This window comes from Melanostigma gelatinosum (genome assembly GCF_949748355.1).
Source record: "Melanostigma gelatinosum genome assembly, chromosome: 11".
Lineage (NCBI taxonomy): Eukaryota > Metazoa > Chordata > Actinopteri > Perciformes > Zoarcidae > Melanostigma > Melanostigma gelatinosum.
The window spans coordinates 15,841,690-15,855,254 of record NC_136644.1 but is presented as its reverse complement, the minus strand read 5'-3'; the positions used below and the strand labels follow the sequence as shown (position 1 = coordinate 15,855,254).

At 41.8% G+C, this 13,565-nt stretch overlaps 1 protein-coding gene across 2 annotated transcripts in view; it reads left to right on the top strand.

Annotated features, from left to right (window-relative positions):
* The first annotated feature begins 460 nt into the window (after positions 1–460).
* The window catches only part of dlc1 (DLC1 Rho GTPase activating protein), an 80,668-nt gene continuing 67,563 nt past the window's right edge, over positions 461–13,565 (top strand). For both annotated transcript variants that reach the window (XM_079279493.1, XM_079279492.1), the window contains exons 1-4: positions 461–588; positions 1,577–3,593; positions 7,966–8,100; positions 8,423–8,536. In XM_079279493.1, the coding sequence (XP_079135619.1) occupies positions 1,644–3,593; positions 7,966–8,100; positions 8,423–8,536 (2,199 nt within the window). In that variant the 5' untranslated portion in view covers positions 461–588; positions 1,577–1,643. The remainder of the gene's footprint in view (positions 589–1,576; positions 3,594–7,965; positions 8,101–8,422; positions 8,537–13,565) is intronic.

Here is a 13,565-nt window from a genome sequence, read left to right as displayed (position 1 = left end):
GATCAAGATGGAAGTTGTCTTTGGACTTTTCGCCGCTCCCCGGCTTTCTGCCTGCCTTCAGTGCTCTTCCGACAGTTTTACGGCGAAGATCCTCACTGGAGTCCAGAAAATGGCTTGCAGGAACTAAGACTAAGGATTGCTTACAGACTTTCAGGGATGTCAAGTCACTTGAAAAAAGATGGATTCATATTTCCCAAACAACTACGCATTGCTTTCAGTAGATGAATGAAAAGGCAACTTGCACTACATTTCTGGATAACTGCACTCAAAGCAATTTCTGGATCTATAAGAGATTGTTGGATTATCACCCGGTGTTTAATCACTGAATATACAGCTACCGGATTATATCGTAAAACACTGTGTCATCACTGGAGAATTTACAAGAACGAAACATTCTTACTCCAGCATAAAGGAATTGTATTGAAGTGTCAGCGTTGCTGTCGGTTTGTTGGGCAAATAGAAGGAGCAACTGCTTTGGGACACTTTTTGTAACCCCTCTTTACTTAATTTATAACCAGGAGCAGGTTCATGCCAGAAGGTGAAGATGGCAGTTGGTACTATCCGGCTCTTCTCCTGAGGAAACAAAAGGTGAAAAAGTGGAGAAAAAAAACGCCTGTCGCAACTTTTGATCACACTTTTACTGCTTAAGAAACTAATAGCTGTGTTGGAAAAATTGACTCTTTTATGTGAACAATGATAGAAAAATTGTATTGAAAGTAGATTTGTAGTCTCTCACTGTACAATACTCTTTATTCTTCTATCATGATGTTTTTTTAGCAGATGTTCAGCTTGAATTGAGTACATCCTGCTTGTTCCCTGTGTTCCTTTACTTCTGTACATTCTGACCTGTAACAACAGGGGGAAAAAACTGCACAGTACAGAGCACGGTTTGATTCATGTATAGAACCCACAGGGCCGGCCTCTGTTGTGTATGATAATGTTGGCTTGTGGACACCCAGCTGTTCAGGGACACTGACTGTCTTTTGCACTTTAACTCCCTTTAGTTACATCATTCTCATTTTAGTGTGTACAGAATGACAGTTAACCAACACCAAGAATTTTTCAGACCACTATTGCCTAAAGAATGTCCATTGAAATTGCGGTGTAAATATGACGAAGTGGTTCGGTTACAGATCACATTGTAAAGATGTTCAAAAGTAAACAAGAGAGGTCTACATTATCCTTCATAATTATCATGAGCCAGTTGGCTTCATTCCTGGAAGCTTCTTGACACTTCAGGCAAAGTAAACGATTCCAGTTCAAGAGCATGCAATGTAGTTGGCATGCTGTGATGTGAAATTCGGAACAGCTCTGCTTGAAAAGATAATCCCACATCAGATGAGCATAACTGGGAAACCGGTTGTTTTATACAGATCCAGCAGAGTGTATACTTTCCAGGGAATTGTGAAAGCGTTATAATTACATCCTTCTTGAACTTTTACTCACTACTCCCAAGCTGTTTACTTTAAGGGTGAAACGTTATTTACCTTATTGCCATCTGTATATTCAGGTTCTCTCAACTCATAACTTGCGAACACTGGCTGTTTCTAATCCCCATTTCTCTTCTTGATTGCAGAATACCTGGTTCTTCATTTCTGCCTGCTGTCAAAAGCAGCTCTATGGGATAGCACTGGCTGTCCACCATGCCAGTAGCCATACGGAAAAGAAGTTGGGAGGAGCATGTGACTCATGCTTCAGGATTACAGTACAGCTATGATGATCTGGACCTGGTCTGCCGCCTTGGGGTGGACAGCGATGGGCCTTGGATGGGAGCAGGGTCTTCCAAACAAGGTCGACGGACGAGGTGTGCCTCCATGCCAGAGGGCTGCCACCAACTGCCCACACAGGACCTGGCTCAGACACTTAAAGGGCCGGCCTCTGTTGTGTATGATAATACTGCATCAGAACAGTTGAAGCTAATGGACAGTGATGTAAAAGTTCCAATGGATTTGCAGGAGGAGTCAGTTCATGGCCCTGGTGAGTTGGTGGACGTTGATATTCCCCAAAGGGCCTCTGAATCAGAGCATCTCCATATCGCAAACATTGGGAAGTCTGGAGAATTTCAATGTGACTCAAAGAGTGTGACGTCCAGGGAAAATATTTCTTGTGCAACTGGTAGCAGCAGTCACACTAAGAACACTATCAGTGGTGAAAACGGCACAGAGAGTAGTCAGAGTCACAACATCTGCAATGACGATAATGTCTTTAAAAGTCGACATATCTCACGTGAAGGGCAACAATGCATCTTTATCTCTTCAAACAATGGGCCTCTACTGTCTAGATCTGCTGGTGAACCGCTTGGTAAACTTCCAAATCATCAGGAAACAAAGGAGAGCCATACAGAGGGTTACAGCAGACCTCCTGAAATCTCTGAGGCCGCACTAAACCAGTTCTCTGCTGCTGAACTGGAACCTCAAACTGACCTTCCAGATGTAGAGGAAGAGAAGATTTCCACTTTTGGCCATGCTGATGCAAGTGTAACCTTACCTGTTGGTGTGCTTCACAGTTCAGTTAATATGATGGAGAGTGGTGATGTGACGTCACAGGCTAACACAACTGTGGAACCAGTTGTGACTTTAGTGGTAGAGGAAGTATGTGACAAAGGAGTAACTGAAAACCGGAGCGCGGAGGCGGCTGTCAAGCTGGATGGATTAAATGACCCAGAAACTCTAAATGAAAATACAGGACTTCACTCAAGAGACACACAAGGACTAGTGCAGGATCGTCACGACTGTACTGGTGTTTTGGATCAGGCTCATGGTTGCGAAATATCCCACCAGACATTGTTGGACCTGCGTAATGTTGAAATGACAGCGATGAACGGGCCTCAGGGAGAGGAAAGTGCACAAGCAGAAAGCAGCGAGAAAGCAGCAGCAGAGGTCAGGTATGAGCCAATCACATCATCTGATATATCTTTCAATGGTCAGTGTTGCTCTATGACAGCTAACAGCAACGTGTCATCTGAAGAACTGGATACTGGATATTCAGAAGAAAACTACACACAGACATACATTACTCAGTGTGCAGACCGGTATGTGGAAACGACAACCTCCGTTAGTCAGCCGATGGAAAACACTGATGTCGGCTCAGTGTCCAAAGAGTTGGCTTGTTGTGACGATGAAACCATAGCCCTGCAGTTGGAAAATAGCTGTTCAAAACTGGATACTATCCCAGAAGTGAGCCACGTTGAGCCAGATGACACCCCTGCACTGGATCCTCAAAAGAACATTGCCTCAGATTTCAACCAAAATCCACATGTCCAGCAGTCCCATCTGGATGTTAAACATGCAGGCTCTGAACAGCACACTGTAAACCTGCCACCATGCCCTGCAGAGGTCAACGAAGAGCTCTCACTAGAGGGACTCCATGGCAACCGAGCCCTTGGTTGTTACCTCAGTGAGTCACCTGCCCCTGAGGTGGCAGATGGTCAGAGGGAACACCAGAGGCCAGGAGCTACAGTCTCTAGAATGGAGGAGCCAGAAGCACACACCGTTATCTACAGTGACAAACAACTTACCAGTCCGGTTTTAGAAGGAACAAATGAACCTGGAGATCCAAAAGAGGACAGCGTGGTCCAAGTGCGAATGAGAAAGGTAAGGCTATATTTGATATCGATGTAGAAGAGATGCAGTGGATGACGATTGACATTTAAATACATCTTGGCTTTTGTTTCTGCGTAGTAATTGCGATTCTGGCACTTTAACACCTCGAAATTAAGTTCCTTTTTTATTTTTTTTTATTAAATGAACTGACACTTACTGGGCATTCGTGGACTACAAATCATTTTTGTCCCACACTCTGGCAATCGTCTCGGAAAACAATGACTTCACTCTTACATGCTTACAGATCGGTGAGTGGGGGGGGATGTGTGAAATGTTTTACTCTTTCTCAACGGCTCATTGCAAAACAAGGTCCTATAAGGGCATGGAGACCATGAACACAGAAGGAGCTGGAGGCTCAAGTAAAAGGCTTCCTGCACTCTCCAGAAAATACTGTATGTTGTTCTCTTTACAGACTCTTTCACTGCTAGCGGGTGTGCTTGTGGGTACAGTTCAGTGGCAAAAACCTAGAATAAGCAGTTCTTGGAGTTGGGCTGATTGGAACAAAGCAATGAGTAGTTGCAGTGTTTGCCTTTTTGGAATGACAACAAAAAATCCATTATTTACAATGCAGAGCGCATTAAGCAGGCATGTTGTTTCGACAAGCACCATATTGTGGAAAGTCCGAAAGCTTCTAGCTGAAGACGATCGTCCGCTTGTGAACATGTGGAAATCCCATGCATGGGTTGTATTCAAGGTTGTAGTTTTGTACAGGTTTAGTGTACTGCTTATACATTTTGCACTTTGAAATGTTACAAAAACATTTATTTAACGGTTTATAAAACACTGTCATGTAGTTGTGAGGCCATTATAAAGACATTTTTAAGTGTTAAGTGTTTTTTCATTGTGTATCAAGACTATCTGTTGTTTTCTGAGGTTTAGGACTTGTGATAGGATATCAAGAACATTGTGTTATACTGAAGCGTGCAACGTGGCGGTTAGTAGTGTTGGTCAGTGTGTGGGGTGTGGGATGTTTTGATTCCCATGGTTTTGAATTTACTGCAATATACTTTCAAAGTAGTGTCTCTGTATGTATCCGCATAGATAATGTGGGATGTCATGTTGTTGCTCATACACACTTCTACAGCCCCCTTTACAAAGTACATAACACAAATGTTTTTCGACCTTAAATTAAAAACGTGACATGAGCTATGATATTGAGTGAAGACCAGTTCGTGGTTTTCATATGGTGATGCCAGTTGAATTGGGTAATCACAGATATTTTTGTCTGTAATCACTGCATTATTTCAACACAAATTCCATCCATGTGTGCAAAAACAAATATTTGGAGGCCCGCTCAGTCATGACCAGTGGTGAAGTCACTCCCATCAGCTGCCAAAAACCAGAGATGACAGTCTCAGTGCAAGGACACAGAAAACCAGTGCCGTATTTATTACCACTGGCTCCAATTTTAATCTTAGAATGTCTTTCACTATTTTGGATTCAATATCTGAGAAAATCAAGTAGAGTTCAGCCATTAAATTGTAGGGCACCAATGAAATTCATCCACAGGCTTTTCACCACGGGGTGTGAAAAGACCTCACAGTCTTCATACATACTGTATGAAGCCAGTTTAGGAAGAAAATCTGCTTTTGGGAAGGTCATGAGCACAGGAAAGAAATAAGGTTGCACAAATTAACATTATCATCTCCAAGGGAGGTAGCAGACTGTATTTTGCATCAAGAAAAAAGGAGAAGAAGCTCTTGGATATCATGAAGGAAATTACAGAACTGATGTTATTATCTGCTAGTGGACAATTATCTCTGTCAAGATATTGTACTCACAAATGATTATGTCCCCAGTGAACCATGTTGTTGTTGTTGCAGATTCAGTTTGTAAATTGAAGTCATCTGGTTTGTATAATAGCTTCGGATTAACCTGATATTGGGCTTTGTTACTGTGTTTATTTGTTTTAGCAACAGGGCTTTATCTTGACCCCAGGGCCAAACTGGCTCAACTGTCGTTTATCTGACAGCAGACCTCTTGGCAACATCATCATCTCAGTGCTCTCTCTGATAAATGAGGACTGAAGGGCAGAAAAAGAGACAATCAACTGCTCATTCATGAATGAGATACATACATTAAACAGTGTATGCATAATCGTGTGCACACTATGTTTAGCTCAGCAGAGAAATTGACCCTTGAGTTTAATGGACAGGTTTGACAAATGGGATGAGGGCCACAGGGTAGAAGAGGGGGTTTGAAAAAGAGAGCAAGGAAAGGGGAATGAGGGGACTAAGAGTTCAAACAGTGTGGGAACTGTCTCCCATCTCAAAAAAACAGGAAGTCGAGAGGAATGTAACAGAAACCTCAAAAGATTGGAAAGAGAGAAAAGAAACCTTCTGAGAACACCCAAACCACCAGAATGCCCCCGAAAAAGCATTGCCTCTCTGAGGCGCCTGACATCGCACTGCACTTGTGTTTGACTCTGCTGTTTTGTGGTTGTTATTGCCATCTCGAGCCAGAGGCTTTTGTTCATTCAGTAAGGTCTCGTAAAGATGTCATTGTTTTACCACGATACAATGTTTCATTGTGAAACTCTGCCAAGGACACAGAACGTAGCGATGTGCGCTGCCACTCGCTAGGAATGCCAATGAATGCATCAATGCGAGACACATTTCCATGACACACATGGCCCTCAATGTCCATTTGCTCTCTTGGCAAATCCAATAACAACAGCTTGTGACAGGCTAGTTGGACACTAACTGGAAAATAAATGTCAGCGCAAGTCATAAGACGTTGGGGTCGGAGCACGGAGCCAGGCAGAGCTGGAGCTTGTTTACCGTGATGCAGATTCTATAGGATCCATAAACCTGTCAACCTCGCACACATTAGCGGTAGTCACAGCTCATATGAATGTTGTCTTCTGAACACACCCATTTGTAAACTTGACTAAAACAAGATCTAGCCACCTCACAGGATATGTTTAGTACTTCATAACGATAAGATTTCTCTCTAATTGATCACACCTAAGAACAGACACGCATGAAATCCAGGCACACCTTCACACGGTAACTCGCCTCCATACCTTTGCAACATACAATCATAGTGGCTGTGTGTCCCATGAGGTCACCCTCATGAGGTGTTTAACAGGGTCTGTTAGTGGAGATTGCGATGAGGTTTGGCGGGACTAATGAGCTAGCCGTGTGATGTCATTTCTTGGGGTTCTTCTCGGGAGAGAAGCTCAGACGGAGAGCCACACCCGGAGCCGGTATAAAAGACGGGCAGGAGGAAATGAAAAGCTATGCTGTGTTAAGAAGTCCAGAAATGTTTGAACTTCAGACAAGGGTTTATTTTGCATCAAACAAAACAGGATTGAGGCATAGCAAACAGTGTGAAGGTGGTATGGATTGCATGTTATGTAGCTTGTCTTACTGACGAGACACCACCTGAGGTCAGTGTGAGGCTTGTTATCACAGCGTGAGAACGGATAGTTAAGCGCTGCAGATGAGAGGACTAAAGGGAAAATGTTTTAGGTCGTGAAGTTATGTGATTAAAAATGGACCGGAGATGATACAAAAGAGATATATATTAAATGTGCAGAACGGAGAACGAGACAGAAGAGCAGAGGGTGAAAGAGGATTCAAGTTATCTGCAGCAGTTGAAAAGCAAGAGGAAAGAGAAGTAAGAAGCAGGGAAAGATGGATGAGCATAGTTTGCAGTATTTTGGCATGAAGGGCTACAGGCCAAAGAACTGAGTTAGTTTAAGATTAATTGTTTGGAAATATTCTGAAAATATATTTCTATTAGTATTTTTAATATGACGGATCAAGGTAGGCCTTAGATGAAAAAACAAATCCAACAACTATATTTGATATTTAAACTTTATTTTAGCTTATTCTAATGTCCTTCAAGCCAACTAGTCTGCATCTGTTTTATGTCTTTCTATATTGAATCAAACTGTTGTATGTTGTTAATACTTCGCTCATTTAGTCCTTTGTTCAGATCAAGTAAGAAGCTGGAAAGCTGAGTAAGCCATCCCCACACACTGTTCAAGTTCAGTAGGCAGGAAAACAAATGTCGTCCTGTGCATTTCAAAAACATCTCATCTCCATTTCCATGCTTCCAACTTTACAAGGCATTACCATTGACTTTTGTAATTTCAGTGGCACTCTTCTGTCAACTTCTCCATCCTTGGAGGCGTATGGTAAATAAACTGCATACTGTATATTTGGTGCTTTTCTACCACAACAACAGACACATTTGCCTCTCATTCAGCCACTCACACACTGATGAGGGCAGAGCTGCCGTACAGGGAGTTGGCCTATCTATGGGGAGCAATTTTGGCTTCAGTGTCTCTCCTACATTTATGAGTTGCTTGCAATGGTAATATTTCATTTTTTCTCTGATTTGTCTGTTTATTCAGCATGAGCATGCTCGTCTGGACTCGATGGTTTTGCTGCTGATGAAGCTGGACCAGTTGGACCAGGAAATTGAGAATGCTCTCATTGCCACCTCCTCCATGGACGGCACGCCGACCCTTCATCAACGACCACTCCTGGTACGCACCTGCATGTTATCCTGCTGGATTTGGCTGCAGTTTCTACTTCATTTGGAAAAACTCTTTTCTTTATATGAAAATATTGTACCCAATGTATCCAGAAATTACCTTCATTCGTTCTTTCATTTCTTCCTTACCTAGAATAATCCTATCTGTCCCTTAGTGGCCATTATGAGGCATAACAATGTCTATAAACACGGTATCATTCATCTGCTGATGAACTTTGTAGTGATAATACTAGATCAGCCTTGAATAAATAGTGAAATATTGGAGGAAAACAATATAATGCCTACATTGTCATCTTTGTCTTTTACCTGTGCAGGAGCTAGATTTAGGATCTTTACCAGCAGCATCACAAAATCCTCCTCATCCACATGTTCCTGCTGCCTCCAACTCAGGCCCTACATCAGCCCTTGGAGCAAAACCTAAGAGTGGGGTAAGTCAGGAGCTCGATATCATACATCTAAACCATAATCAGTAGATTGCTTCGAGATCACACACACACACACACACACACACACACACACACACACACACACACACACACACACACACACACACACACCATCTATCACTATCATGCATCACCAATGTTCTTTATTTTCTTCTTGGCTTTCCTCCCTTTACATTTTTGCATTTTATTTAAAATGCTGGCCAGGTTTGTGTGTCGGCTTGTTTAAAGTATGACTGTTGTTCTGTTTTTGCAGTTTTTCATGATTTCAAAATTGCGAAACATCAGTTGTCCATTGTTGTGGCTGTTTTAGTTTCCGGTGTCTCTCATGTGCAGAGTTTTTTAGTTGATGCAGAGCTACTGTTAAACAACTTTTACGTCTCAAATGAAACAAACTTTTCTCCTTGGGACACAGTGGTACAAAAGTTTCAATTAAAACAGCAAACACAGGGCACACACACACACACACACACACACACTCCTAGTGAATCCCCCAGTTGTAGGAATGTCCCCCAGCACTTAGGGCTTAGCCAAGCAGACGTTAAAACGCTATAATTAGCTGGTTCCATAGATCCAGACCCCTTTTCCCCAACAAAGGGGTCAGAAGGGGGGTCTGGGGGTGAAAAGCCATGGCAGGAGGGGAACGAGGAGGGACACGCTTCAAGTGAGACGGGCGTCTTCAAACCTCTTGCTTGCTCATTTAATGACTTTGTCAGCCTTGCTTTGCAAATGCTGTCAGGGCAAAGTGAACAAGGCCGGTAGCCAGGGGACTGAGCACTGGAAATATAGAAAAAAAAGATAATAACTGCTTTGAGATATTTTATCACAAGATATTTTATCACAAGATATTTTATCACAAGATATTTTATCACAAGATGCGTGGAAAGGACGTCTCGCATTCTTGAATTATCTTTCGCAGTTCCTTATTGACATTGCTTTGTCTTGTTGCACGTCACAACTCTCATGCTGTCTTAAAGGAACGCAATATTTCCCTCGTGTGTGACGGTTACTTTAAGGGATACAGAGCAACCTGCTCTATGAAGTGTGATGCATAATGTCTGCTGCCAACTGTTTCCACAACCTCCATTCCTGCAGTAACCCAAGGTAACTTACTAAGCTTGGGTAAACAGTGCTTTCACTGCTCCTAATAGGAAGCTTTTTTACAGTGGAGGCCCTGCGGGGTGATTGATGGAGGCCAAAGAGATGATGACTTCATGAAGGGGATTCTCAGTGGTAAATAGTCGAAGGGCCTTTCAAACTTAAGTGTTGGGACGGCAACTTAATCTTTTAAGCTAGACAATACAAATCCTTTAAATGATGTAAACACAAGGCAGATGTGAGGAAGAACCATGATTGAGGTTTTAATTCACCCAGACATTATAGTTTTACAAGAAGAAATACATATTATAATATATTTTTCAAGTACAGAATAACTATCATCTGTTGTTGTATAAAAATATAACTCAGTTCTAATAGGGATGGTAGTATGTAGAGTCATTATTTTACTGTAAATGTTTCAGTAACATTTGTTTCCCTTTTATATGAGTGTCATCTAATGTTATAATGGAAATAATCTCATCCTTTCTCCTAGTGTTGACCATTCTCTGGCCACTTTTATATGTTATACATGGGTTGACTGAATAACCAGAGCTGCTCACAATACAACAAATACACCACCTCAAACTTCATCATCCACACTTTTGATCTCTGGCACTGTTGAGAAAGGCTTAACATCACAAGCCCCTTTTACTCTTCTTACTTGTTCACTACACAGTGAATACATGCTTCCAAGCAAATCAATCCTGCACTGAAACCAACTTTGTGCTGTATACAGTATGCTCAAAAAAGAAAGAAAAAGAAAAATCCAGGCCTATGAAAACCTATGAAACTTAAAAAAAATGCCAGATGATAAATCACTGACTCTGCTACATAGCATTTGAATTAGCATTTTATGTGTTGCCTTGAACGTGTCTCGACATCAATCCCAACAAGAAAGTATTTGCAAGTTAACACAGGACAGCAAACAACATATATCTTTTTGGCAAGGCAACGGTAAGCGCAACCCGTTTTAAAGTCAACGCAGAAATTGCTACTCTACAGTCAAAATAAAGGGAGTAGTATGTCGACCTATTACAACACAGCTTTGATACTGTACATAAAGTATTAAGATGAATGTCTTCAGGCAGAAGGTCAGTGAAAGGTTCAAATTTGAAATTCTGGCAGGAAGCTCATGTAAGACCAACTGACAGCGAGATCACATGAGTGTGTGTCTTTGTTTGTGTTAAAGAGCAACTAAAGACTAAATTACCTTTTTTCAGGAGGTGTGTACAGTCACTTAATTATGCTATCAATTGATCCTGGGCCAGGATCTTCCCTTCCCTTTTCCAGTGAAAAGTAAACCTACTAATTCTTTCCTCTGGACCAAAGCAAATACTTTGGTTTAAGAAAGCGTTTGATATTAGTACTTTTAGTATTCGCCAAGCCATGCTAGCAGTTCACAAGGCTTTGAACCACCATCATGGCCATCAGTGTATGTGCAGAGGAGTGGCTGGTGTGTCTGTGTATTTTGTTATGTATGTTTGTAGAGGCAGTGTGATTCGCTAAGTGTTTATTATTGTGCATTTGCATTCCCTCCATCTTCCGTTGGATTATGCAAGAGGTAACTGGTATTTGTGTTCTTCCTGTCCCCCTGACACCTCCTGGAACTCAGTGTATCACTTTGCTGTGATTGTACCGAGCACATGGTCCTGCTATTCTGTCTTTTAAGCAACACTGATAAATGTGAAGTGGTGGAATGTGGCTGTGTACTTTGGTGATGAGTGGACATTCACTTGGCATGTACATGGTCATTCACTCACTGTTGTGGATAAAGCACTGGGTTTCAAGTGAATAGATTCTTGGCTCCTTAGCTAACGTAGCTGATGGCTATTGTTAGCCTTCAGCAGGTGGCTGTTATTCTTGCATCGAATGTGGGGCTAATATCTAACGGATGTTGTGCCACAGCAGGTGTTTTTTTCTCATGGTTGCACTGCTATTCTTTGCCCCTGAGTGTTTTTGTTGGCATGTTTCTATTACTTGCTTAGTGTAGCAGGTGTCCTGCAATGGTATTTGACGTGCATTGTTGTGTTGCAACAGGTGGCTTTAATGTGCTTTACAGACTGTGCTTTACTATTGATTTGGCTCTATCTTATATTTAGGGCTGCAACTATTGATTATTTTCATTATTGGTAAATCTGCTGATTCCTTTATTATTGTTAATTGGTCTATGAAATGTCAAAAAAACAGAGAAGATTGCTAAAGCTCCAGATGAGGTCGTCAATTGTCTTGTTTTGTCCAACTAAGAGTCTTAAACAGTCAGTTTACAAACACATAAAACCAAGGAAAGTAGAAAATATTCACACAAGAATCTAAAACCAATGATTCTTTAAAATTACTATTATTATGACGGTTATTGTTTTTTTGGACCAACTAATAGTCAGTCATGAATAAGTCTGTAAAGACAAAATAATGTATAGCAGCATTAGCTGTCATTAATTTGGATTTATATCTGTAGTAACAAACTTAAGTTATGCGTGGTGTGAGAGCCATTTGTTATGTGACTCTATTTTTAGAGCTCTTTTGGCTGTTGAGGATGTGCCAAACCACAGAGGCGGGCGGAGGCTGCTGACCCCTGACCACCTTCCTCTGAATGTTACAGTCGGAAACAACATATCAGTCACCCTCAGCATGGAGCGTTCCCACCAGCGAGACATACTCAGAATCCCCTGCAGACCTCATCTTCTGAAGAAGGCACAGACCATGGCTGTCTGTTAAAATTAGCACAGGGGTGTTTTATGTTTCATGCATACACTGTATGGTGACAGCGAAGGCTCTGCCCTGACCCAGCCCTCATCGTCTTTGGTATACATTCCATAACAGGGCAACCTTTGGCCCTTTGTTTGGGTCTGTCTCCACGACTTTTGTCATCTCCTTAGGTGGTTTTGTCACTAATTGACAGAGAGATCTAAGAGTACCAGATGTCCTATCTCTGGAATTTGTTATTTCTGGACTCAAGGGTTTTTTTGAGGACATGATTGATTGAGAGATATTTTTATTTCAGAGTGACGGAATTGCTTTATTCCCTATCAGTTGGTTATGTATGTATATAGCTTTTTATCTGTCTGTAGTTCGGTGGACAATAGAAGTGCTGTGGTTTGCGTGCTAAGGTCACCAGCAGATCTCTGCTCTGTGCTTCCTCCATGTTCCGGTTTGGCAGCCTCATAGTCCCCAAACATCCTTTATCCAAACCACACCTTCTCTCGTCCCACACAACACAGACTCAATATTTTGCTACTCCCACTGCCTTTTATTTATCTCTACGTTTGCTCCCACTCTCTCTCTTATTGCAGTCCTCCGTCAATAGTCCACACCATGTGCAGCAGTGATAATTATGTTTGCTTACATTCCACCCACGTATTTGGCTTAAAGACTGTAGTCGGCCATAATGAGTCAATTAACTGTGAAACCAACCGCCATTCAGTCTAACGAGGGGTGCCAGTGGTGGCTCCGGTCATGGCCACGCTTGTCGCTTTGTGTGCTGTCATTGTCCCCAAGGTCAGTCCTCTGCTGAGCACAGCTGTAAGAAGGAGACAAACATAGACCTGCTGTGGTTTAACAAAAAGAGGGAAAGAAAAAAGAAAAGGCTTGTGTTTGGAACGGGATGTGGAAAGTGAACTTCTCCATAACCCCCACGAGAACATCTTGTTTTTCCTGTCGATTCAAGGCTACAGTCATTGCATAAAGCACTCCAAGAACATTATAGACAAGAATATAATTAATAGAGTTCCCGTTTTCATTGCGTCATTCAATTTGTCCACGTGTATCAGCCTGACTCAATTTGCAAACTGAACATTTTCTCAAAATGGCTTTGAGCTATGATATCCTAAATTGTTTCATAAAATGCAGAAAGTTTTCTTTTTTAGTATCTGGAATGACAACTCTCTCTGTTTGTTTTCATGACAACATACTCCCAAAT